Here is a 25,808-nt window from a genome sequence, read left to right on the forward strand (position 1 = left end):
AAGTTTTTAGAAATGTACAGTCAAAGAAATCTCAACAGTCACATGACCCCCTATGAGCAAGCACTCTGTGACATTGGGAAGGAAAACTCCCCTTTAACAGGAAGAAACCACCAGCAGAACCAGACTCGGGGAGGAGCAGCCATCTGCCGTGACCAACGTAATCGCTTCACAATATAACATATTTGGACTCTGAGTCTGGGAGAACTCTGCTGTATTCTGCTGCTGTAATAAAGTATTTCAAGCGTGATTTTTCTGACTAAATAATAACCTACTTAAGTTGATAATTTGGTCCTGATCTGCACTCTGGTGGAAACACTGGTTAATTTTGTACACACTCAAAAGTTGTCCTAGATTCTTGCATACATGCATCATAAACGTGCATAAATGTGGTTCACATCACACATGCACAATGATTGACAGCGTGGTTTACTATTTCAAATCATCTGTTTTTAATAATAAAAGATTTAACCTGTGAATAAAATCATTTCAGTCATGAGTATGTCTTATTGTGCTTTGACTGTTGACCATCTTAAGTTTTTTTTGTATCATATAGTCCTGCATTGCCAGGAGTTGGCCAGCAGATGACCCTATTTCAACACTACCACCCACGCTCCTCACTCCCAGCCACCCACACACGATTTTTTAAATGTAATTGTTTAATTGTTTTAATTTTTCGCTTGTGCTTATTCAAAATAGCCCGATGCTTCACAGAGCTGGGAAAACACGAACTTCAAAGGTTTTAACGACAAAACAGTTTATGAGTGTAATGATTATAAAATGCTTGTTTTCATCTGATCATTGAACTTGGCCTCATTTAACCTGGTCTACAATAACAGAAAGATTTAGCATTATTCTGTCACAATAAGACAATTTCGCTTTAAAATTAACACATAGGCACAAACCATCGTGTAACACCTCATTTGCACAGCATTTCTGTAAAAACCTGCAAATTTCTATTTGCTTCTTAAAGATGGATCCATCTATTTAATGGTGGATTAATAGACAGACGCAGATAAATGGACCTTTCGACATTAGGGATTAAATACCATCATTAATTAACAATAATAAATCATTAAATCAGCTCTCTCGCCCCTTAGCCTCTCTCTTTGCTGTCTCATTTGTATCCACCCACTTGAACCGGAACCTTTTCTCGGGATTTACACCCTCCCCGTCGCTGTATCGCGCTGACAGCCAGCCTCAACACCGATCCTCACATCACCGTGCGCCCGTCGTCGCTCACATCATCAGCGGTGCTGCACGGGATACTCCGTGTTGTACGATTCCTGTGGTAGCGGTGGTAGGTCGGCCCGTTATTTACTCTGGCTTCTAGAGAAGTGTCATCTTTATCTCCCGTGACAGCCTCACCGTGGACACCAAAAACTGACAGCATCTGTGGGCGCTACGATGGATGCTTCAAGTGCGCTCTCGTGATCTACGCTCACCGGCTCGGTGGGGTCGTTTCAGCTTCCGTTTCAAACGGAAAGGATAGATTATATGCACAGCTCCTGCCTGTACGCGCAGTGAACGGGTAAAGATGGGGAGCACGACCTCTTGCTGCGTGTCTGGGAGCCCCAAGCTCCGCAGAAATGCCCACTCGAGGCTGGAGTCGTACCACCAGGAGTCGGATATGAGTAGGGAGGAGACGGGATGCAACCTGCAGCACATCAGCGACAGGGAGAACGTTGACGGTAAAAACAAAACAAACAAACAAAAAACCCTTTAAGGTGCCAACATTGCATTTTGCGCCATGACGATAAAAGATTAAAGTTTATGGCTGGTATGAGCTGCTGGTACAATTTTTTTGAATTAAACAAACAGCCTAATTGAAGTTAATTACACGTATGTATAAATGAAATGCAGCTAATAATAACATGGAGTAAAACATTCAAATGTACCAGTTAGGTGCAGTAAACTAATGAAAATAAGTTATAATAAAAATGTTTTATTATTCCTGTGGGAAAGTTTTGAGCCTTTTCTATTCTGGTGCTTAGTCTAAAGGCAAAAAGGACCCTCAAAACAACATAATAAAAAACACGTCACACCCATTTTCAAATCTTGAAAAATTAATCTGTAGCTTTCACATATCCACCTCTACTCGCACTACTCATGTGTCAAAAAATACTGAGTTGACTGCAGAGACATATCAACCTTCAGTATAGGCGGGCACATGCATGGATCTGTGTGCATTCTCATTCTCATGTGGCACTGCAGAGAGATATGGAGCTGCAGAGAACATCCTGTCCGTGAGGGCAGGCGTCTTTGTGCCAGTCTTTGTTTTGCAAGCATGGTACGCAGCCCCCTCCACTGACACATGCTAATATGCATTACAATTGACCCATTCACACTGGAAAGTGGCTACTAAATGGGCTGCCTATTTCCATCCAACAGCAAACCATTTCATATAAATGGTTTTTCTCAAAAACTGTACAAAATTACCCCCCCTGTACAAACTATGTCCCTGGCAAGATTATTTGAAACTATTTTATTAATCATTGTTTTATTGAAACTGTTAGACACTGTATTACAAGACAGTGTCTGTCAGATAAGTTGTAACCTTTTCACTCTGGCTTAGGAAGATTCTCATAACATCAACCACTATAGATTCAAATATGGAGTCTAACAAAGCATAGCCACACAAGGACAAGGGCTGCTAACTTATCAAGGCGCACAAATTAAGCTGTATTTAATCCTGTATCTGCTCTGTAGTTTTCACCTGATTTGCTTTGGGTCACGTAAAGAGGTCGAATTTCCATGTTTACAGATGCATTTGACCCATTCTTTTCCTTTTTAGTCACTTTTAATTTATTTGACCTGCTCATCAAAGAGTTCTGAATCCTCTTCCACATTAACTGCATTCATGTTATACAGGATACAGCCTCATTATCTGTGCTTTTTAAAGAAGTCCTACATTCATAGTAGGTGCTCATACTTGCTGGAGAGCCCTGACACATCTGATAGCATCATCTTTCCTCTTTGCCATGTTTACAGTTCTGTGCTGATAAAGGATCTTCGCCCAGGAACACTTTGTACGGGTTATCATGTGAGGCGGGAAAAGAGGAAATTATTCTCACCTGCCGATCTAATCTTGTTTTAGATGTGTTGATTTCTTTTGCCAAATCTTTGCATAACTGCAAAGCTCAAGAAGAGCAGAAAACAACCCGAAAGAGGAAACATCTCAGCAGCACATTAGAAGAACCGTGTCTGTTGTCTTAAATCTAAAATCTGAGTGCACATGAATTAAAAACATTTGGAGCCACATTCGCTTACATATTTTGCTATAGGAAGCCGATCGACCTTCATTCAGCACAGTCAGCATGGTGAGAGACCTGCCTTTTATTGATCAGCGATGTCACTTCCTCTTGTAAAGATTCAACTTATGTTCTGCATGGTATTTGTGGAGACTACTGACTTGAGTGCTTTGCATTACAGCAGGGTAATGTTGATAATATATCTTCAGTATCTGTGACAAGGCGGCTTTAAGATCACTGAAAACATTGCATAGAGAAGTGGAAATCTCCCCCCCAATATGTTTTGGATCGTTGCTTTAATCGGATGCATAATTGTCTGAGCGTGGAGCCAGATGCTCTTTCTAACAGAGAAAGAAAAGAGCCATGATGAAGATTCAGAGAGTCGACTGTCATTTCTGGTGAGGATAAAGATTACTCGCGCTGAGAGGCCGTCTGTCTCAGCGGTGCGGTGATTGAAACCGGAGCGTGTCTAATGTGTTCGGACTGTTATGAATTCACAGACAGATTAGTGGGCTTCATTAGAATCTGCAACATCAGAAAAAAAGAAAGAAAGAAGTCTTCGTCCCTTCCCAAAAAAGAGGCAGCTGTGAGCCTGTGTCAGAGCAGATACAAGAAGCCTCAAGGGACAGTTGATTGCCAAGAATTAACGCCTCAATTTAGAGCACGACATGCTGCTTTCAAATCATCACGTGCCTCGTAGTGAATGGGCTGACTTTGCAGTATTACATGGGAGTACATGTAGGGAGGTCAGGGTCAGTTATCGTTTTAATTTTTAATTAAAAGAGAAAAATTGTTATCACCATTTTCCCAGAGCTCATCATAACATCGTAAGATCGCCTTGTCTTTGTCGAACCAGGAGATTTTCTTTGGTGTTTAATTTAATGTTGGATCTGACGGATCATTCGGCCATGAACTACTATCCCTTGATTCTTGATACATCTGAATGAAGCTCGAAAGGCTCTGATGTTGTTGGAGAAATGTGCTTTTTTTCAGTTGTTGTTTCTCTCAGCTGACTTACAAACAACCAGCAATGCTGTCATCCATGCTTGTGGCTTTTTTCCTATGACTTTAGCAGGCTGATAGAATGTCTCAATTTTTTTAAGCCCTTGACCGATTATTCTTCCTACTGAGCAAAAAGTTGTGCTTGAATTCAAAGTTCACAGAAATGAGAAAATATTGTTTTGGTGCACAGAGGTTATCTGAGGATGTGCAGTGGTTTTCATCAGAGGCTTTCAAGCTGCTTAGAAGGGAATTCGAAGTTTTGTTTATGCAAACTGTTAGAGATAGATAAGAAAAGATCACCATGTTCCCCTGCATAGTAATCTTATCAGAGAAGATTTTTAGTAACAGTAAATAAAATTAATTTATTGAAATAATCTCACAGAGGAGATTACGTGTAATGTTTCTATCTTGAGTTTGTTATTATGGTAGGAAACCATAACTGTAATTAAATTTAAGCCCAGTTGCAATTATTGTCTCCTCTGATTATGAAAACAAGATAATCAAGAGAAAACCATTATTATACAGTGTTTGAGCTCTTTCGCCGACAGGCTTTGGCAGGCATAGTTCAACCTGAGTTGTTTCAAATCACTTTGGTTTCGAGGAATCTGGAGAAGAACAACTAATACGAAAATCATGTTTGTTGAGTAATAATTTTATCTGAATTCAGATTTTTCTTTTTTGCTCGGAGGAAATTGCGTCTGACTTCTGTGTGTAGAGATCAGGAGAAATCCTAGACAATAAGAGAACTAGATGGATGTGAGAGAGGACCCAGAGTCTGGAAACGACGTGGTGGCGACTCAGTGATGAACAGAGGGTCTGAAGGGGAAGCGTGCTGGGATTGTTGAAGCTGGATGAGGGGCTCAGTGGTCACCAAATGAGAACAAACAGCCTATAGTGCAGGAAGACATAAATAATCACAGAACTGGAAGGTCTTATAAATTATCTCCAAAGTATTAAAAAATGTCCAAAAAAGTATTTGAAGTAGAGATGTATGATTGTGCTTGGTCTTATTAACTGAATAAAGTCCTCACGTAATTCTTTCCCCATGACATGAACTAGGTGAGTTGGCGTGAAACGACCAGATGCCCTTCTTGGAAATTCAGTTTGATTAAAATATCTTGATAGCTTGACTAATGTTTTTCCAGTGCCTCAACCTTAAACAGTTGTGTCTGAGTCAGTGTGGGCTATTATGTCACTTGGGGGATTTTAGTGTTAGAGTCCTGAAGTGACCTCCCAGCATGCTCTGTTTATAACGACAGATAAACGCTTCACTACATAACACCACCATTTCATTAACCTGGGACCTTGAATGCTGTCATAAACTAAGCCGGTAGCTAGTTTCACAAAAGACAGCAAAGGGCAATTTCAGTTGTTGCTATTTTGACATACAAGGATGCATTTAGTTTGGTGCAGTTCTCCTTACACTGGTTAGGAACCTACTTTCATAACACCGGTTTTAAAGATAAGCATGTCACATGACACTGATTATTGCTGCTTTTTATCTTATTCATGTTGAACTGGCCCAATGCTCCTTCACATTTGTACTTTTTTAGCTGTTGTGATCTCACAAGGGATAAAGCTGGCTTAAAGCCTGAAATAGAAGCTAAAATGTTGAGAAACTGACATGTGGTTTCTGCATATATAGCGAGACACCAGTCCTGGAGGGAAAAGATAAAGAAAGTGAGAATGAGAGACAAAGCTGTCACGTGATCTGCCTTTCTTTGACAAAGCTGTCTGTGTTTCTCTATTAAAACAAGTCTTTCTGTTCCTGTAAGGCATCACACATCAACTCACATGCTTATATTTGTATGGGGGGTGGAAGGAAAAAAAAAAAAAAAGTAATATATATATATATATATATATATATTTTTAGGGGTGCAACGATACACAAAATTCACGGTTTGGTTCGATACTTTGGTGTCACGGTTCGATATTTTTTCGATACAAAAAAATGTTCATGCCTTTTTAATTTGTCATTTATTAAAATTATAAATATATATTTTAACTCAAAAATACAGTTTTTAAATTTAATGTTGCTGAAACAAAGTATTAAAAATAAATAAATCTATCTGATCGAGAAATCACTCACCTTGGAAAAGAGAGTTTATTACAGAGAAATGGCTCCTTCCAAAATAAAAGCTATACTATACCCTTCTTCTGGGCTATATTCTCAGCAGCATATTAAACATATCAGGTCCCCATAAGGAGAATCATGTGCTAACGGCTGTCTAATGACTCCGGTAAAGTTTGTAGCATGCGTGCTTGTTGTTTTTGTCTGCTTCCACTTGTCTTTACACTATGATGATGTCGGCGTAAATGTGCAGTCATATTCGTTGTGTTCCCACTAGTGCTGTCAGCGTTAATCTGAAATGACGTTAACGCCACGAGCTACCGCGGATCGCCCTGTGTGTGGGGCTGGACGGCCAACACGTTAACGAGCTAACTACGTTAACGAGCTAACTGCGCTAACGCACTAGTTCCCACCAATGTAATTGAGCATTGCATGGCACATCCAACATACTGTTTTACTTTAGTCCATGACGCGCTTACCTTCAGGGTCATACGTCACATGAAAACCAAAATAGTTCCAAACGCCACATCTGAATGAGGGTGGGGGAGGTTCAATTTGCCATGTTGCAAGGAGAGCTTAACTTCTGTCTTGCTAGCTTGACAGAAGCTCAGTGAATCTGCATTCGACTACTCCGCCTAGGCTGCACTGTCGAGTGCAGATCCACTGAGCGCTCAACACAGACAGCATCTCAGAAGGAAAGTTGATAAAATAAATTAAAATTTTGTATTGTTCGATACATATGCGTACTGAACCGAAAGTAAAGCACTGTATCGAACGGTTCAATATCGATACGAGTATCGTTGCACCCCTAATAAATATATATATCTTTTTTTTTTAAGATTTAGAGCAAATTCAGGTAGTCTGATGAACCTGGTGTTGTGGTAGTTTATTATGTTATCATTAAATATATATCTCCTAATGCAAAAGCAAATATGCATGTTTGTTACTCAAAGGTGTTTTACATTGATATCTACATAATCTACATCTATAAAATAGCAGAACATTTGTTTCCTTGTCCACGGCTTGGCAGGTAAAGATCACGGTCGCTGTCATTTAGGTCTTAACTCAACACTGCCATACAAGGTTCACACAAATGGTTAATAGAATAAAAGGATGAAAAGATGACAAGAAGGGGCAAAGGTTAAGTGCAGACAGACGTGGCTCTGCGACTTGACTTTGTGCAGGGCCATACAGCCCTAACTGAAATAAAGCCTCCTTTTGTTTGGGTTGTGTGCACTTGTGAAGTAATAATATGCTTAATCTTTTGATTTTGGCACTAGACAGGTGAGTAGGAAACACTGAAAATCTAAAACCAAAAGCTTATCCTTTTACCAATTTACCTCCTTAGTTTTCTCTAAACCTCTTATTACTTGTAATCAACAGACACACAGTTTGTCTTTGTCTTCCAGCCTTTTTCTCTTCTTTTATTCTGCCATACATTGTAATCATTGGGGCTCTTTCTATTGTTTCTCTTTTCTGATTTACACAGACTGAGAACAAAGCTACACAGACAGGCAAGACATGATTTCAATTTTAACTTCATTTTAAGCCAGTAGTGAGGTGTAACATTAAAAAAGGTAAAGTTAAGTCAGCTGATAATAAACCAGAGCAGTCAAATGAGACACACGAAGATTATTCTCATAAAGAAGAGGACAGATGAGATGATATACTCAAACTGGTTTCTTGAACACGACAATGAGTTCACTGTGCTCAGATGTCCTCCACTGTTACCGGAGTTTAATCCAATATAGAGCCTTTAGGATGCGGTGGAACAGGAGATTCCCATCATGGATATGCAGCCAATCTGCAGCAACAGTATGACAGCTGCGTCATGTCATGGACCAAAAATCAGTTTAAAATGCTTCCAGCAACTTTTTGAATCTATGCCACAAAGAAATAGCTCTGAAGGCAAACCCCAGCCTAGTACTATCAAAGTGTACCTAATAAAGTGTTTGGTGAGTGTATACTTGCACTGATGTCTAAAATGGAGCAATTGTGGAGAAAGATGACTGATCAAGTGGTTAGTTAGTGTGGGAAGGGTACAGGGCAACAACAACAACAAGATAAATAAACTGGACTCAGGAAAATGAATACACCCACATCTTTAATTAAGTGTCTCATTATTACCACACACCAACTGAGATCCTTAAAAAAACCAAATCAGCTGCTCCTCATGTGCTCACAGCAGCCTAAACAAACAGCACATTTTGCCCTGTGAAGCTTTCTCATAAGAGGAAGAGGACTTATTTGTTTTATTGATGTAGACATGGGTGTGCCATCAGTAAATGAAACTTAGACAGGAAACACATTTTAGTGCTTTTAGCAGCCAGTTCTGCTATAAAGCACATGCAATGCAAAAATATGTATAAATAGATATAAATTTACCAAATGGAAATTACGTTTGAAAAGTTGAGTTATAATTTTTATCTGAATGTCATTTTTTTTCTTCTTTTGCTTTGGGAAATGTCATCTGACTTCTGTGTGTAGAAATCAGGATTAATTCTTGACAATGAGGACTCGATGGACGTCAGAGAGAACCCAGGATCTGGAAACAACGTGGTGACGACTCTGACAAACAGTGCTGTAAAACACTGCAATGCAAAAAAAAGTAGATAAAGAGATGAAAACAAATGAGAGTTTTCAGATGTTTTATTTCTATTTTCTCTTGAAATTGTGTAACAAAATAAAATAAAAAAAACAGTAAGAAAAGTAACATTACAAAATATTGCTGAAGTGGCACAACATTCAATATATCCACTTCTTTCCACATCAAGAAGCATTACTATTTTTACAGCACTAGCAGTCACCCTGTTTCCCCAGGGACATATGACTGGCTCAGCTCAACATGTTTGCAGAGCTGAAACGACTCAGATAAAGGAGTTAAAATATTCTAAAACAAAGAAAAAGATTACTAGGCGCCCTTATTCTTCCTTTGGAGAAAAAAAGTCCATTCAGGGTCGCTTTGAAGGAGAAAGTACTTGTTTGGCTTGCTGACTAGTAATGAGAGAGCAATTTGTCTGCCACTACACATTAAGACCACCTCATCCCACTAATTATCACTTCAGAAAGGTCTGCTTGCTTTGAGCTCCTGAGGCAGAAAACTCCTAAAAGACAGTCTCATTTAAATTAATGAGGACTTAGAGGAAGATGTCAACTCTTGACTATAAAGCTAATCAGAATCAAAAGCACTTTCAAACTGACATGTCACCTGATTATACCTTGTGACCGATCCCCTTCAAATTCTGCCAAGTCTTCCACGACACGTTTACTTATAAAGGTTTTATCTTTCTTGCTGTAACTCATTTCCCAAACTAGTACTTATAGAATTTGGTCATTATTAAAGGAGGGAATAAATAAAAGTATTACGATGAAGCAATATGCCAATATGTTTAGGTTCAGTCTGTGATATCTTGGCCTGAATGTGCCATTGATGCTACACGAAGCTGAAAATAAGGTTAAGCTCACTGCTTCATGCATAGCTTCTTGACGAATCTCTCGTTAACCCAGCATGTCATGAAATACAGATCGAGGTGTACTGTACAATGAAGGCGTGATTAGCACTGGTTTTATTTATTCATTTTACTTTTGGTAAGGAGATCTCAGTGAATTGAAACACTCACCACTGGGAGTGTAGTGATGCACCGTTGTCTGGGAATGAGAATCCTAAAATGGTCAAAAAAAGTTCAAAATGTAATTTACTAGCTGGGCCCACATCCTTATTTTAGGATTGCCAGCGTTTTAAAGGCGAATGGCTTAATCAAGAATTGAGCTGCGGTTTGGGGAAAGCCTCGATGTGGACTGATGGCAGCTCCCGGGCCTGGCAGATCCTCGTGTGCTAACGAGAAGTGAAGAAGTGAAAGAATTGAAAAAAGGGGAGCAAGGGTGGGGCATGAAAACGAGAACGAAGAGCTTGTAGAACTGGGGGTCATATATAGATTAGATAAGACCTGGAAGGGGCGTGTTTGGAGGTGTGGTCCCACTCCTGAAAGTCAGATCATTTATCTCCAATAAATCTTACTTTATGACTTTTGTCCATAGTAGTCCCTATAGCATAACTGATGTGATTGTGTGTGTATACGTTTGTGTGTGTGCTTATGCTTAAGCTTATCAGTGCTTTCCCAGGGAGCGCCCCCTTTCTCTCCTGGGAATATGAAGCCATGTGTGTGTGCAAGTCCTGTTTGTTTAACTTAGTCTGATACCACTCAAAGCCAGTGGTCAGTGTGTGTGCGTTCAAATAGTGGATGGGGTTTTGGAAAAAAAACTCTAAAACAAAACCAAAATAATGAAAAAAGGACCAAAAAATGAAAACTAACGTAGAAAAGAATAAACTGCTCACACACTGCAGAACTCTTAATTTTTTTAATTTAATGCATGTGCTGGTGTTGGACATTTTAAGAGTGCCCTCTCTTTACCACGCAATGAAAAGGCCTGATAAAGATGGTCAGTGCCATCATAAATCACATTAATTGGCTGAGTAGGTTTAAAACATGTCTAATCAGGTGTATCAAAGATTATACTGTTTGATATCGTCTCAGGCATTATATATATATCTTTTCTGGATTTGTCGAGATGTAATTCTTCACGTACTTGTTCTTATAAGTTTCCTTTTTGTTTTTCTAGTTAGTCTCATAACTCATGCAAAGACAATATGTATTACTCGCAGATGATTAATTTATTAACTATTTTTCCAATGTAATACGTGGTTCTATTTGAATATTATTATCACTGGTCGTGGTCATATGACCTATCACAGTTTATTCAACATGGCGCCGCTCTGTGTTTCATTATCTGATGAAGAGCAGGTGTGTAGGAAACGTCATACCCTACTTGATGCAGAGTTTGGCAGTGTGCGAAATGTTAACTGTTTGCTGAGATGCTGGTACTCAGAAATCCCTTACTCTGCTGTTTGAAATGTGGGTAAGGTCCTTCAGAAAGCGATTTCACCTCAGCATTTATTTATTATTATACACATTCATGTACAGTACATGAATTTAGACAACGCTGCTAAGAGGAAAAAACAGAATACACATGACTGAACAGTGACCAGAATTACTCTCTGCATGGGAGCGAGTGAGTTTTCATGCTACCACAGACTCCAACAATAACAGTGGCATCACATTCATAACAGTGAACTTTAGAGCCTGCCTGAGCAGGATCTAAAAGTTAACAGAGGCAAAGCTGCTCTTAGTATAAACATGGTCATAAGATAATAAGTCATGGGTGAAGCTTAAATGCCGCAATACAGATAAGAAGTAAAGTAAAATAAGTCAAAATGAATGTGTGAAGTAACTTTCAAGATAAACATCAGTATGTGCTTCACAAGAAGAACTCAGTTTATTATTTAAAACTGAAAGTCGTCCAATAAGATTTCAATTAATTAAAAAAAACCCCAAAAAAACCCCAGCCAGTCTTAACTTGTCTGAACATTTATTAAATTCGTTTTTATATGGTAGGCTGATGGACCTATAGGTTTTAGTTTATGAGCAGTAAAAGAACCAAACAGTAACCCTTGGCATCTAGATTGAGTGGTAAAACTAACATTATTAAAGGCATAAAAAAATAAATATTTACCTTGAATGGATGAAAAGGACCAGAAGATTTTTGTTTTGCCTGAGCTTTTGGCTATTAGATAGAAAGTTGTTGGACTTAAAGAGCAGAATTGGAGAAATTATTAGCATTAATGTGTCCTTAAAACAAAACAGCAGTACATTGTTGCTGAGGCTGCCACATTCAATACTCCGAATATAACACGTACTTCTACAAAAATTGATGCATTAATACTTTTTGCAATAATTTTTCCTCAAAAAGGTTTAAAAAGTAGCAAAACAGAGTGTTGGAAACAGTGTAGTGCAGTAGTGGACTGGCCTGTTAAAAGCATGGTGCCTGTTTTTAATTCATTATGTAAGAGTAGTGAGACAGACAGGTAGGTTTGCCAGCTGATAGGTTAGCTGAGCTCCTCCTGTTTCGGTGTGCCAAAGCAGACCACAACTCTCCGTTAAGTTTACTTGAGGTGGTGAATATCATGTGTCAACACATGACACCAGCTACTGTACACCCCGGGAAATCCAGCAGGTTGGCCAAGAGGGACCTAGAGGTCCTGTGAGATTGATTCAGAAGTGCTTCTGCTAGTCAAAAAACACTTCAAGGACCTTGTGAGACCAACAATGTTTAATGTTACATCATCTTTGAACCACAGAAACAACTAGAAAAGTGAAAGCGGTTGTCTCTCTGTGTCAGCCCTGTGTAAGGCTGGACACCAGTCTGCCTCTCACCCTACTGCAGCTGGGATAGGCTCCAGCCTCCCATCGACCCTGAATTGGAAGAAGATGGATGGATAGATTTTTTTTGCTGTATTTTATAGTCCTGCTGACTAATGTGGCCTTGCCCCAGGCCTACTGGTTTCCTGGAAAGATTCTTGACTGTGGCTCCACCATTGTTCTCTATGCAGTAAAAAGCAGAGCTAGCTGTGTGTGACTGGAAGACTCAAACTGACGCATGCATCATGTATTTGACACAGCAGTGGTACATTTGAGAAATCACTCCACCGTGATACAAAGGTGTGTGTCTGTGTGTGTGTGTGGTTCCTAATAGTAATAAATTGCAATAAATAAATTGCTAAGTCTAGAAATGGCACTATAACTTTGACATACTGGGAACAGGTCAAAGTCTGTGATCACAAATGCAGCAAAGTGAGTGAAAAGTCAAACTACAGCTCTCATGCATCATGGCCTGACTAAAATATATTGTGAATGGACTGCTACTTAATGCTTTCCTACTCTTTCTTACTACAAGCCTCATCCACCCACTCTCAAATACACAAACACGCTTTTCTTTCTTTTTTTTATGTTTTAATGTGTTTTTTTGTCCCGTGTCTGTTTTCACTGGGATAAAGTTTATATATATATTTTTTGCAAGCTTGGGCTTTCTTGGCATGCTTTCTTTTAAGTTTCAGACAAATTGAAAACCAGTTAAGCTACCATTTAAACTACTCCTGACTACTGTTACATAAGGTGCTAACGTGACACAAATCTAATCCAAGCTGGGTCCATTCACCCTGGTGGATTTCAGAGGCTTTTGGCGAGACCAATGTGCAGCTGTATATTGTAAGAAAGCAGCAGGGGAAACAGCAGCACAGCCCGAACTAATTAGGAGATGCCTAATTCGATTAATATTATTCTGGAATACATGAATAAAATGAATAGTTGATTAGCCTAACCTTTCGGCATCAACCAGTTCATCTGTTAATGCTGTTTTTTTTGGCCTAAGACTAGAGTTCATTTGAACTTCAGTTGTTACTTTATGGACAGAAAAAGCTTAAACTAAGCAGACTTATATAACAGGCTTCTAGTAAATCCTACCTGCATGTTAGCTATTTTTACTTTTTATTTTATTGCACACAACAGGAGGTGTTTGTCAAAGTCTTTGCTGTTTTGCAGAACTGCTGTAATAAGTGAACGTTGTTTCTCCCTGTACAAAACTATTCAAGCAATTTAATTTGTTACTGTAATTGTTACTGCAGTGTCACAGCTGTTTTGTTCTCATTTTAATTTAGCAGCAGTCATTCGTAGTCCAGCAGTTGCTGTGGCTGGGACAGATGATCAACCATGTGTCCCTCTTGCTGTCTGCATTATAATCAAATAGTCTGGATTTCAATCTGGGGCTTTTCCTGTCGTATTGTAGGAGACTGCATGCCAGGAATGTTTAAAAGCTGACATCACCAAAAACAGGCTCGTAAAATGTTTCTAATTTGTTGCAGGACACTACAGGATTTGTAGTGACGAGTTAAGTGAATAATAGCAGATGCTGTACCTGTATCATTTTTGGTGTTGCTTATTCAATTTTGTCATCTGACTTCAATTACTCTCAATTATTTATGCACATGATTGATACGCACGTGATTTCGAATGCCGGGATTTGTTTTTAGATGTGCTGGGTGTGGAAATGATCGCTCGCTGAAGAGAGAAAGCTCCTCACTCATAACAACTGTGCTCTCTGTTGTCAGAGTAGCTGATGTTATCGGCAATGAACAAGGCATGAAAGGATTTTTTGGCATCTGTTCTGAGCCCTTCTGCTGTATAATATGCGCGCACAAATGCCTCGCTGGCCCATGCCTTTAGGCCATGATGCAATCCAGATTAGCTCTGGATGGGAATGATTCATGCCTGGATTTATTAGAGTAGAGGAACAAAAAACAAAACAAAAACCGCACACAGACTTACAAGAGTAACGCTTGTGATTTTAATCAGACTAAACTAGTCATCCTTTATGAGCGAGTCTTCTTATTTGCTGGTTTCTCTGCCACTATAAAAAAGGAGCCCAACCAGAGGTGTGTTATAGTGATGACTGCTTGTCGGCCAATGGTGCACGGCTGATTGCCAGAATTTTGGCAAGGAGGTGAAACGTGGACAGAGGGAGAAAATATTACAATTCATTTAAAAATGCAAAATATGAGCTTGGAGGAGCGAGTGCTCTCTGAGCAGCCTTTTAGTTTAATTTCATTTGCAGTATTAGGCATCAGTAGGAATCTATAGTCCTCTAACATGTAAGTATTTGCATGCTAATATATTGATAATAATATCAGTTTATACACCAAAGTTGGTTAAACTTGGTAATGTAGTAGATCACACATTTGACTGTGCTTATCCACACATTTATTACATCCAGATTGGACTACTGTAACTCCCTCTATTCGGGCCTCCAACACTCTTCTCTTTACCGGCTTCAGTTAATTCAAAATGCAGCTGCGCGTCTTTTAACAGGTACGAGAATTCATGAACACATAACTCCAATTTTAGCCAAATTACATTGGCTCCCTGTTAAATATCGTATAGATTTTAAAATTCTTTTGTTCACTTTTAATATTCTGAATAATTTAGCGCCCAGCTATCTCTCTGAACTACTCCACTCATACAATCCCAACAGAGCACTTAGATCATCCAATCACAGGCTCCTAGCACAAGCTAGGACTCGAATGAAGTCGAGAGGTGACCGGGCCTTTGCAACCGTGGCACCTAGACTCTGGAACAACCTCCCTGGTCATATTCGTCCTGCCGATCCAGTCTTTTAAATCACGTCTTAAAACGTATTTTTTTACTTTGGCTTTTGATTCTGTCTAGTTGGCTGGTCTAGCTTGTTGTGTTGTTACCTATTGTTTGTTGTCCTCTTTTATTGTTTGTTTTAATTGTCTCATGCTTTTACTGACTGTGAAGCACTATGGTCAACACTGTTGTTTTAATATGTGCTGTATAAATAAATTTTGATTTGATTTGATTTGACTAACAAGCAAAAGATCCCTCCTGGGAGGAGACACACAGTCTTTTGGGGTTTGCCTCATGAAGGGCGTCCTGCATAGAAATCTACAACATGAAACATGCAGGGCTACTTGCTGTGGGACCCCATTGTGAATCCGCTAAAAGTAGCTTCATGCTGATGGTAATAATCACGACAAGCTCTAATTAATGTGTAGCCTTGGTTTAGCATTTGTGCAAATTAAACACAACATATGTCTGGAGCATGTGTGAATGCTGCACCGAAAAACATTGTGTTTTTTCTACTGTCGTGTTTTTTGGGTTTTTTTTTGGCTCATCTTTGATATTTCAGGAAGGTGTACATATTCTTTGCTCTTTGTTTTTGACAGAGTTGAATATGGAGTACAATCCATCAGACCATCCACGGGCGAGCACAATATTCCTCAGCAAATCACAGAATGACGGTGAGTGGCTTGGTTTTATAGAATTTCACATAACAGGAAATTTGTCTGTTTATCAGGGTTTTTCGGTTCTGGTAATTAAATAATTTTGTTACATTTGATACTCAGTTGAGGAAGAAATATAGAGAAGGTCAGAAAGAGTTGTATTGTGTCTTTTTATAGATGTAGAGCATGGGTGTCGAACTCCAGGCCTCGAGGGCCGGTGTCCTGCAGGTTTTAGATATCACCCTGGGTCAACCTGAATCAAAGGATTAGTTCATTACCAGGCTTCTGGAGAACTTCAAGTAATTTAGCCATTTAAATCAGCTGTGTTTGGATCAAGGAGACATCTAAAACATGCAGGACACCGGCCCTCGAGGCCTGGAGTTCGACACCTGTGATCCAGAGGAAGCATATGATAGGATGCCAAGAGACAAACTGTGGTACTGCATGAAGAAGTCAGGCAGCAAGACAGTGGTGAGGTGTATGATAGGAATGACAGATGGGTTCAAGGTGGGCGTGGGATTCAATCAGGAATTGGCTGCGAGTCCCTTTTTGTCTCAATTGTTATGGACAGGTTGACAGATGAGGGTTAGTCGGGAGTCTCTGTGGACTATGATGTTCACAGACAACATTGTGATCTTTAGTGAGAGTCAGGAGCAAGTGGAAGAGAGCCTGGAGAGGTGGAGGTATGCAGCGGAGAGAAGAGGTTTGAAGTCAGTTGTTATTGAAGGTAGATGTGTTCAAATACCTGGGGTCAAACATCCAAAGCAACAGAAAGTGCACAAGAGAGGTGAAGAAGAGTCTGCAGGGAGGGTGGAGCGGGTGGAGATGAGTTTCAGAGGTGATTTATGACAGAAAGACAGCAACAAAAGTGAAAGGAAAGAAATACAAGATGGAAGTGAGACCTACGATGTATGGTTTGGAGATGACGGCAAGAAGACAGGAGGTGGAGCTGAACATATTATGATTTCCAAGGATGGCGAATGTGGAGATGCCAGACAAAAAAGAGACGAGGAAGGCCACAGAGAACATTCATAGATGTACTGAAGGAGGACATGTAGAGGGTTTGTGTGACAAGGAAAAATTTTAGGGACAATATGAGACAGAGACAGAAGATCTGCTGGGATGATCCATAAAGGGAGTAGCTGAAAGACATGTAACAGGTTTCCAGTGTTTAGTTTTGATGTAATTATATACAACAAGACAAAAACCCAACATTTAGAAAGCACAGTTTGCAAAAAACATACAGATAGTGTTGTATAGTTCAGAACACAGTTTTGGCTTTATTGACGTTAGCTTGACACGCTGCACTTCCTGTTATCAGCACTGCAAGTTGCTCAAATGCAGTCACAATAAAGAGGGTGTGGAAAAAGTCTGGACACAGTGCACACAGCAGCTCTGATCATGGAAATGTTTGCAGCCAGCTGAATTTGTGCTGTTGCATTAAGACTGAGACTTTTAGCTTCCTGTTGGGGAAGCTTGCACATATAGAGAGAAAGTGTTACTAAGATCCATTAACGTCCCAGCATGAGATTGTTGTTGTTGCTGGAATTTCAGAAACAACTAAAGATGCTTGCTTTTTATTGCTTTTTAATATCTTATATTGGATTGAATTTCTTTTTGTACATGCGTATGAACTTGTTCATGTAGAGAACTTCCAAGTGACATTTGATTAATGTTCCTCCTCCAAACAAAGAAGGAATAAAATGATGTGAGATGTGTAAGTTTTTTAAAATATAATCATTGCTTAATATCTGCAACATTTAGAAACAAACTCCATCTTTTTTGTGGCTTTAAACAAAAAACTGGTGCTTTTATAGTTTTCTTTTCTGAAGTCAAAGAATCCCCTAAAGACATCAGTGTTAAATAAATTATACTTGCTGATATTGCTCATGTAGCCACAGAGTGATGTAAGCCTTTGTGCCTCTGAGCTGTTTTATTATCCAGAAATGCTCCAAATATAAAAGCAGTGTTTGCAATTTGTTTTTAACTGTGTCTGCTTTTGGTCTTTTCATATTATCTCTTGTACTAAAAATACGATGCAACACTAGCTCTATCCTTTAATACAGGATTGAGCACAAGTCTTAACCAACACCTCATTTCTTAATATTTAGTTAGAAAAATGCAAAAAACATGCAGCATTTTACTGAAACGTGCAAATTCACAAGATCTCTGTCTAAATAAATAAATAAATCTGGGTAAATTCCCAGATGATTAAACATGCAATTATTTTGCTGGTAATACCTGAAATGAGTAAAGAAAATCAACAGCCTATTTATGCAAGATAGTTCATAATTTTATTGAGGGGGTTACATTGGTTGGGTCTGATTATTGGGGGGGGGGGGGGGGTCATAACCCCCCTTAACCCCCCTGGAAATTACACCCCTGCTTGTTGGTGCAACACTACAGTTTTATTACTGCGTGTTTCTTTGTTCCCATTTTAGGTGAAACTAAGTATGCGTTTTTGTAACAGACTGCTACTAACAATGTGCCTACAGATACAATTTAAAACTGGTTTATACAGAAAATCATCATTATACAAAGGTGGAACTAAAAATGAGCGATAAAGCAGCCAGTGTCTAAAGACAAGAAAAAAGAAGACCTTTAGAAGGACTGGAAAACTATTGCCTGAGGCCACTTTAAAAGAATTACACATCTGTCTCCTTTAAAGCAAAATATTAAGAAATGAGTGATGGCTCATGACTGCACAGCTCTGTATTTTGTTTAAAATTCATAGTACTTGGCTTATGAGCATAAAAATGTTGGACAAGTTCTTCAGCTGCTTATGACAGATTGCTTTTGCAGTAGAAGTTTACTTAAAGAGTGATCTTTTTGTCTCAGGTACTTATTTTAGTACTTGAAGTGCTGAAGCTGTTCCCAGAGAAAAGCCAAAATGTGTGACACAAGTGAGACAAAAAGCAACAATAAATGACTTTATCAGAGATTTCCTCTTTTGTAAGGATTTATTTTGACCCCTTAGATCAGGGGTGGGCAATCTCAGTCCACGAGGGCCGGTGTCCCTGCAGGTTTTAGATCTCACCTTGGGTCAACACACCTGAATCACATGATTAGTTTGTTACCAGGCCTCTGGAGAACTTCAGGACATGTTGAGGAGCTAATTTAGCCATTTAAATCAGCTGTGTTGGTTCGAGGACACATCTAAAACCTGCAAGGACACCGGCCCTCGTGGACTGAGATTGCCCACCCCTGCCTTAGATGTATCTCACGACCCTCAAGGATGCCCTCACTGTTATCAGAACCCAAACCATATTAGAATATTTAAGCATTAACATTGTGACATTACAAATGTTTGTTTGATGATCATTTATGAGGACGTTTTGCTTTGCCCTACAATGTATGCCATTTGTTTCTTTAAATGAATCAGTGACTCTCATGCAAAGAAATAAGGCTGTTGGTTCCTCTTTTTTTCAGAGGTAGCATACAGGACTGGTGAGTAGTGTAACTTTGTCTCCATCTAGTGGCAAAACTGCACATTTCCACCTCTGTGTCGCAGCTCTTTACTTTTACCCTTTAACACTTCCTTTAACTGTCTTTTTTCAGCAATTTATTGCAACATTTTTTGCTAGCTGCTATTAACACTTTGCTAATAGTGTTTAGTGTGTTTTACAGTGTTTTACATTCGGTGGGCTTTGTGTTTGGCTTTTTTTTTTGCTTCTGGCATTTTAGGAAAAATTACAGATGTTGAATGTCTTCTATTTATTTTTACAGTGCGGGAGAAAAGAAAGAGTCTCTTCATCAATAATGTGAGTGCACAGATTTTTCTGCTTCACTGCAAAAATTGAAACATGATATTTTTTCTTCTTCTTTATTCTTTTTGTGCACATTACCCTTGCATGCTATAGATGAGACCAAAACATGTGAATTCTAATAACAGTCTTTTGTTTGTGTGTGTGTTTGTGTATTTGTAGCATGGAACTTTGAGGCGCAAATACAGCTCCTGCTCCACCATCTTCCTGGATGACAACACAGTCAGCCAGCCCAACCTCAAATACACCATCAAATGGTTGTAACACCAGGAAGGAAACATTTGTATTATTTTTTTAAACCTACATGCTTTTCTGATATTAATATAAACATTTCTTTCTGTCTACAGTGTAGCATTGGCAATATACTACCATATAAAAAACAGGTAAGGATTCTCATGTTACCTAAAGACTGCCAGTTAATATCTGGGCATCTGATATTGAAGAAAATATATTCAGTTTATCCCAAAATCTAAATGCAGAACTGCTGCCTATTCTGGATGGTTTATTTGTGCTTCTCTTTGTCTTTTTAAAGCTTTTTATGATGAATGCACAAAATCTAATCTAAAATTCAGCACAGTTCTAAGTCTGTACTTATGTTTAATCTTGTCACAGTTTCAAGGGTGTCTGGACTGTTGAAAGATTCAATGCGAGGGATGCAAGACATAAGAGTTATCAGAATAAAACAGGATGAAGAACTTCTAGAACTGAAACACGACACTAAAGAATAACTAAGAACAAACTAATTCAGGAGGGAAAAAATAAGGACGTTGCTAAACAAAATCTGGAAACCAAAACAGAAATCTAAACTTCAAGTCCCAGAATAACACGTAAAGAATTCCAAACCCCACGTAATGACAAAGGGCAGGACCTTGACAAGTGTATACTTCTGTGACAGTGATCTGTGTTTTTGGATTTAAGGAAGCTTCAAACTGTTCAAACTCTTCTTGAAACTGTTTCAGTTGCAGTGATCTTTATCCATAACGTAGCCATAATAGCCTACTTTAAAATAGTTAATATGTATCTCTTTACCCAAAACTCCATGGCCTTTACAGTTTGTGAACATCTCTGTTTTTGCTACGGTAGTAGCTCACTGTGGCTAGCACACTGAAGTGTACCCTGCCTTTCGCTCTGTGATAACTGGAATAGGCTCCAGGCTCTTTGACCCTGGATTGGATGAGTGTTTGAGAAAGTGGATGGATAGAAGAGGTGAAAAATAAATGTTTTATTCCTTTTCAGAGATGCAGACGGTGGGACGCTATTAGATATCTTTGATGAGAGGCTTCACCCTCTCTCGGTAAGATAAGCGATTTCATTTTTAAATCTGTTGACTATCCTGCTGCTCGTTTTGACAAAACTGTGTCAGATGTTCTGTTGTATTTTTAATGCACCTTGGTAGACTCTGGTTCTGTGTGTTAAGATTTTTTTCTCTCCCATTTTAAACCCTTTATTTTTGCTCTCACCCTCACCGTCTGTTGCTTCATTTTCACTTTTCTTTATGCCTTGTTGTCATCCACCATCATCCACTTTTCTCACTTTCACTGATGGTTGTTGTTCTTTTATCCAATCTCTGCCTCCCTTCATTTATCCAGAAATCAGAGGTTCCACCGGACTACAATCAACACGATCCGGAGCAGAAGCAGATTTATCGTTTTGTCAGGACACTGTTCAGTGCTGCTCAGCTCACTGCTGAGTGTGCAATTGTCACACTGGTGAGGCTTATTTATTTGTGTATTGCCATTAATTAATGCATTTTTTTTTAATAAAAAGGTATCTTCATGACACTTTGCCCCCCTAAGGTGAGATAAGATGGACCTTTCAGTTGTGCGCACACAGTTTGTGTTTAGGCCCCCGGGAAATTGCAGCCTGATATGTTCAGACAACCCAGGCATGTGTGCAAATTGTTGATGAGATTATGCATCATAACTACTGTGATGCATGTGACTATTGTGGGCTCTGAGAGATCAGTGATGAATGTAGTTTGTCATACAGGGGGAAAACAAACCCCAATCGTTTACCTCCCGACACTATTAGTTAGATCAAATCAGGTTCTGTTAGTAAACTGTTTTTTCCATGTTAATGATTATCTGCTGCTTTGATTTTCTATCTAGTTTTCAGTCTTTATCCATGTGATTGTGCAGGTTTATCTGGAGAGGCTCCTGACCTATGCAGAGATTGACATCTGTCCAGGAAACTGGAAGAGGATCGTTCTGGGTGCTATCCTGCTGGCTTCCAAAGTCTGGGATGATCAAGCTGTCTGGAATGTCGACTACTGTCAGATTCTCAAGGACATCACAGTGGAGGACATGTGAGTGATTAGCATTAAGGATGGGAATGGTCTTGAAATTTAGGATTTTATTTGAGGTTTAAGGTTTGAATTGGGAGTAGGTTGGGGACTGGGTCAAAATTTAAAAAAAGACAGAAAAGAAAATGACAAGCAGCAAGAAAAACCGGAATGATGCTCATGAGATTTGGTGTGATAAGCTTCTTCATCAAATCATGGATTTAAATCCTAAAGGTTTCTAACAAATACATAAAGGGAATGAAAGACTCAACAACACCTAACTTTGAACTTTGAAAGATGATTTGTGATTTCAAGGAGCCGTGTTGTCTTCTTGATATCACAAAGAAAACATTTTTAAAAAGTCACTGGGGGAGTGCACTGACACAGAAATTGTATGATCATGCGACCAGGAATGAATTGGAGCGACAGTTTCTGGAGCTGCTGCAGTTCAACATCAACGTGCCGTCCAGCGTCTACGCCAAGTACTACTTTGACCTGCGATCTCTCTCAGAGTCGAACAACCTCAGCTTCCCCCTGGAGCCGCTCAGCAGGGAGAAAGCTCAAAAACTGGAGGTGAGACGTCACCGTTAAGGTTTCCATCCGAATCTTTTTCTTTCTTTTCTATCCATCAAATTACTACATTTTCCCCTTGATTAGTAATCGATGAAAATAAAGAAGCTCAAAGCCAATAAATATAGGAGTTATAAATTGTTCCAGATTGTAACAATTCAGCTTTGCCCGATTGCCACAATTATTTCTCAGGGTTAGCAACATAGAGAAGGGAACTAAAGGGATAAGCCAAGTACTGCATTTATTAAAACTAGTTAACTAAAAAGAACCAATTATGTAGCGTGGAGAGACTTTGCTCCTGTAGAGCCTGCTGGCTGTAAGAGACTGTGCATGTCGGAGGTGTCACTGACTGATCAGGGCAACTAATTGCTGATTGGGCTTTCAATTTTATTTGTATACCGGCAAGGTGCTTTATTTTGTAAGGTAAAGACTCCACAATAATACAGAGAAAACCACAATAATACAGAGAAAACCCCAATAATCAGACGACCGTCTATGAGCAAAGTACTGGGCAACAGCAGGAAGGGAAAACTCCCTTTTAAGAGGCCGAGGGGAAGAAAAAAACAAGTTTAGCAGGATAGGACAATTACCTTTACAGATCTTCCAGTGTATTGAAAATGTGTAAAGGGGCGTCAAATTGCACTATTTACTTTTAAACAAGATTTGAAAAGTTTTCTGGAAACTAAAACATTAATGCTTCAATCACATAAAAGCCCTGCACGCAGCCAAATGACAACGATATCTTAAAATTCCTTTATGCCCTTTTTGCAGGCCATCTCCAGGCTATGTGATGACAAGTACAAAGACGTGCGGAAAGCTGCCAGGAAGCGCTCGGCGAGCATGGACAATCTATGCGGGATCCGATGGGTTCCTGCAATCCTCTCTTAACCACTAATATGCTGTCATATAGTGAAGAGTGACATCGTGCTACAGACGCTGCCTGAAGGAGAAAACGTGTGTTTGTGCTCAGTGGAAGTGTGTCAGTGTGAATGGACCCAGGATGCAAAGCTACATTCTGGAACAGCGAGTGTAACCTGGCACCATCCAATGGACCTGGAGTCAAGAATCGCAAACTACAGTTTAAGCGAACAAGACGTGTTTCTACTTTAACTTAATGCCTTCATAGTGCCTCGATATTTTTGTACTGTAAGAGGGAAGGGAGTTACTGGTTGCCACGTCAACCATTCAAAGACATTCGGAGACAACTCTAGTTTTGGAGTATAAAGGAAATCCAGGACAAGACAAAGGTCTGAAACTTTTGAGGACATGGCATTGTCAACCTGTCTCAGTGTAAAAAGTCTCAGTTCGGCTTTCTGGTTTTGTCCAGGCAAATCTCTCGGTTTTAACTAGCTTCAGAGATTCTAAATAACCTGTCTTTCAGATAACCCTGCGTATTGTTTATTTATTTTCTAAGTACTTTTCAACATTTTCAACTGTGTTTGGCAATTAGTAGTGTAGCACAGGACTTTCTACTGGTTATTTATTTCTTTGATGGGAGTAAGAATAACAAAGATTTCTTCTCTGGAAATATTCAAGGTACCTCTTTATGCTCAGGTAGTCTGGTTGATATGTCGATTGACTGTAATGCTCCTCATTTCAGTTATTGGGAGGATAAATGAGATTATATAATGAAATAAACATCATAGAAAGAAAGGGCTAGAATACATTTAAAGTATCCCTATAGATGTATCAGTATAGCAAAAATCACCAGGTTTTCCTTCAGTAACATGACTCCACCAATTCAAAAGCAGGGGACAGCACGACCCTCTGCTGACATCTAGTGGTTATTTGAGGTGTTGCAGAAAAAGGCTGCCAGTCCAGGATAGGACTGGACGAAGTTACGTGTTACCTTACGTGTTAACATTACATCGAAAAAGTATCTGCAACACATGTTTCAGAGAACATGTTTCCTATTATCCCAAATAATCCACATTTCTTGCAGTGAACAGTCTTTATAGACGTTGTAGTCAAATTATACACAGTAATTTTTGTTACTGGCTGAATGGGGGAAAAAAAGAGAAAAGACAGGTGAAAAGATGGAAAGTTGTTTTGTACTGAACATTTATTTAACAAAACAATACATTTACTGTCAAACTCAAATGTGCTGTTGCTACTTAACAAAATGTTTTATAGTCAAGTAAAATTTAATGTCTAACTTCAAACAAAGAGAATGACATAACTGGTCTGACAAGTGCACTGACCACTGGATGCTGATCTATTGCAGATGTGAGGAGGCTACCCAACATTCCTTTGTTTATATATGTTCAGTATTATAGCATTACTGACTGTATATATCACATTTACTGTTCATCTGGAAAATCTGGTAAAAAGCCCCGGTCTCATGAGCTTCATGCTCAGTGTATCCTACCCTGGCTACTGTCTTTATTTACAGTATTAACATGTTCTTGGATGGATGCTTGAAGGACTTGCTGACATGTCTGGGTTAAAGGGTTTCTGTTTTGCAACTTCTCAAACCCTGTGAAACCCAAAGTTCCTCAAATATAGGGGTAAGCCAAAAAAGAGAGCTGTTTTCCTTGTGTTTGATGAGGTCATTTTTGCAGTTATACAAGTTTTCACAGGACTTGTTAGTAAGATAGCACGCAACTAAATAACAATATGAACCAAAGAAAAGTGTATTAATTGTATGACTGCAACTTCACAAATATCTAATGCCTCAAATCCCACAAAGTTCTTCTCTCATATCCCAAAATATTTTTTTTATTAGAAGCAAAGTAAACACAGGTCTTATCTACTAGTTATGTATGATTGGTAGTCTTTGATCATCAACAACGTGTCCTTGATAAAGGGTGTCTTGAATCCCTGTGTTTAATCATGACAAGCTAGTACTACTGCTTAATCTTTAAATTTCCACTCACCTTTAAAAACTTTGTTTTGTAATTTGGATTTTCTCATTTGGGCAAGATATGAATTTTTCCATGTTTCTTTTCACCTCAGTGTCTCAACGCTAAACCAGTAAAATATAGAAATATAGTGTAGTTATTTTGGAAATTAACTTTGTACAGTGTGTAAAGAGTTCAAAAACTGAAACAGGTTAAATTTAAGTTATTTATGGATGTGACTGATTTGTGTTTTTAATAAAACAAAATATTCTCGTTTGATAAGTCGTTGCCCTTTAATTATTTTTTATGTTTTTATGGTGATGTTGTAATTATGCTTC

At 39.0% G+C, this 25,808-nt stretch overlaps 1 protein-coding gene across 2 annotated transcripts; it reads left to right on the plus strand.

Moving 5' to 3' along the window:
* The first annotated feature begins 1,145 nt into the window (after window positions 1-1,145).
* LOC146368079 (cyclin-Y-like) lies at window positions 1,146-25,752 on the plus strand. Of its 2 annotated transcripts, XM_084911401.1 has the most exons (11): window positions 1,146-1,688; window positions 15,959-16,033; window positions 19,445-19,462; window positions 19,742-19,776; window positions 19,942-20,036; window positions 20,127-20,162; window positions 21,016-21,073; window positions 21,369-21,488; window positions 21,918-22,084; window positions 22,471-22,633; window positions 23,402-25,752. In XM_084911401.1, the coding sequence occupies exons 1-11, from the start codon at window positions 1,535-1,537 to the stop codon at window positions 23,516-23,518; spliced, it is 1,038 nt and encodes a 345-aa protein (XP_084767527.1). In that variant the 5' UTR covers window positions 1,146-1,534; the 3' UTR covers window positions 23,519-25,752. The 2 variants fall into 2 exon arrangements, with proteins under 2 accessions (XP_084767527.1, XP_084767528.1); XM_084911402.1 differs by lacking the exon at window positions 19,445-19,462.
* The last annotated feature ends 56 nt before the right edge of the window (window positions 25,753-25,808 follow it).

The sequence above is a fragment of the Perissodus microlepis genome, chromosome 18 (genome assembly GCF_051167445.1).
Source record: "Perissodus microlepis isolate ML-2025 ecotype Zambia chromosome 18, ASM5116744v1, whole genome shotgun sequence".
In the NCBI taxonomy this organism is placed as follows: Eukaryota; Metazoa; Chordata; class Actinopteri; order Cichliformes; family Cichlidae; genus Perissodus; species Perissodus microlepis.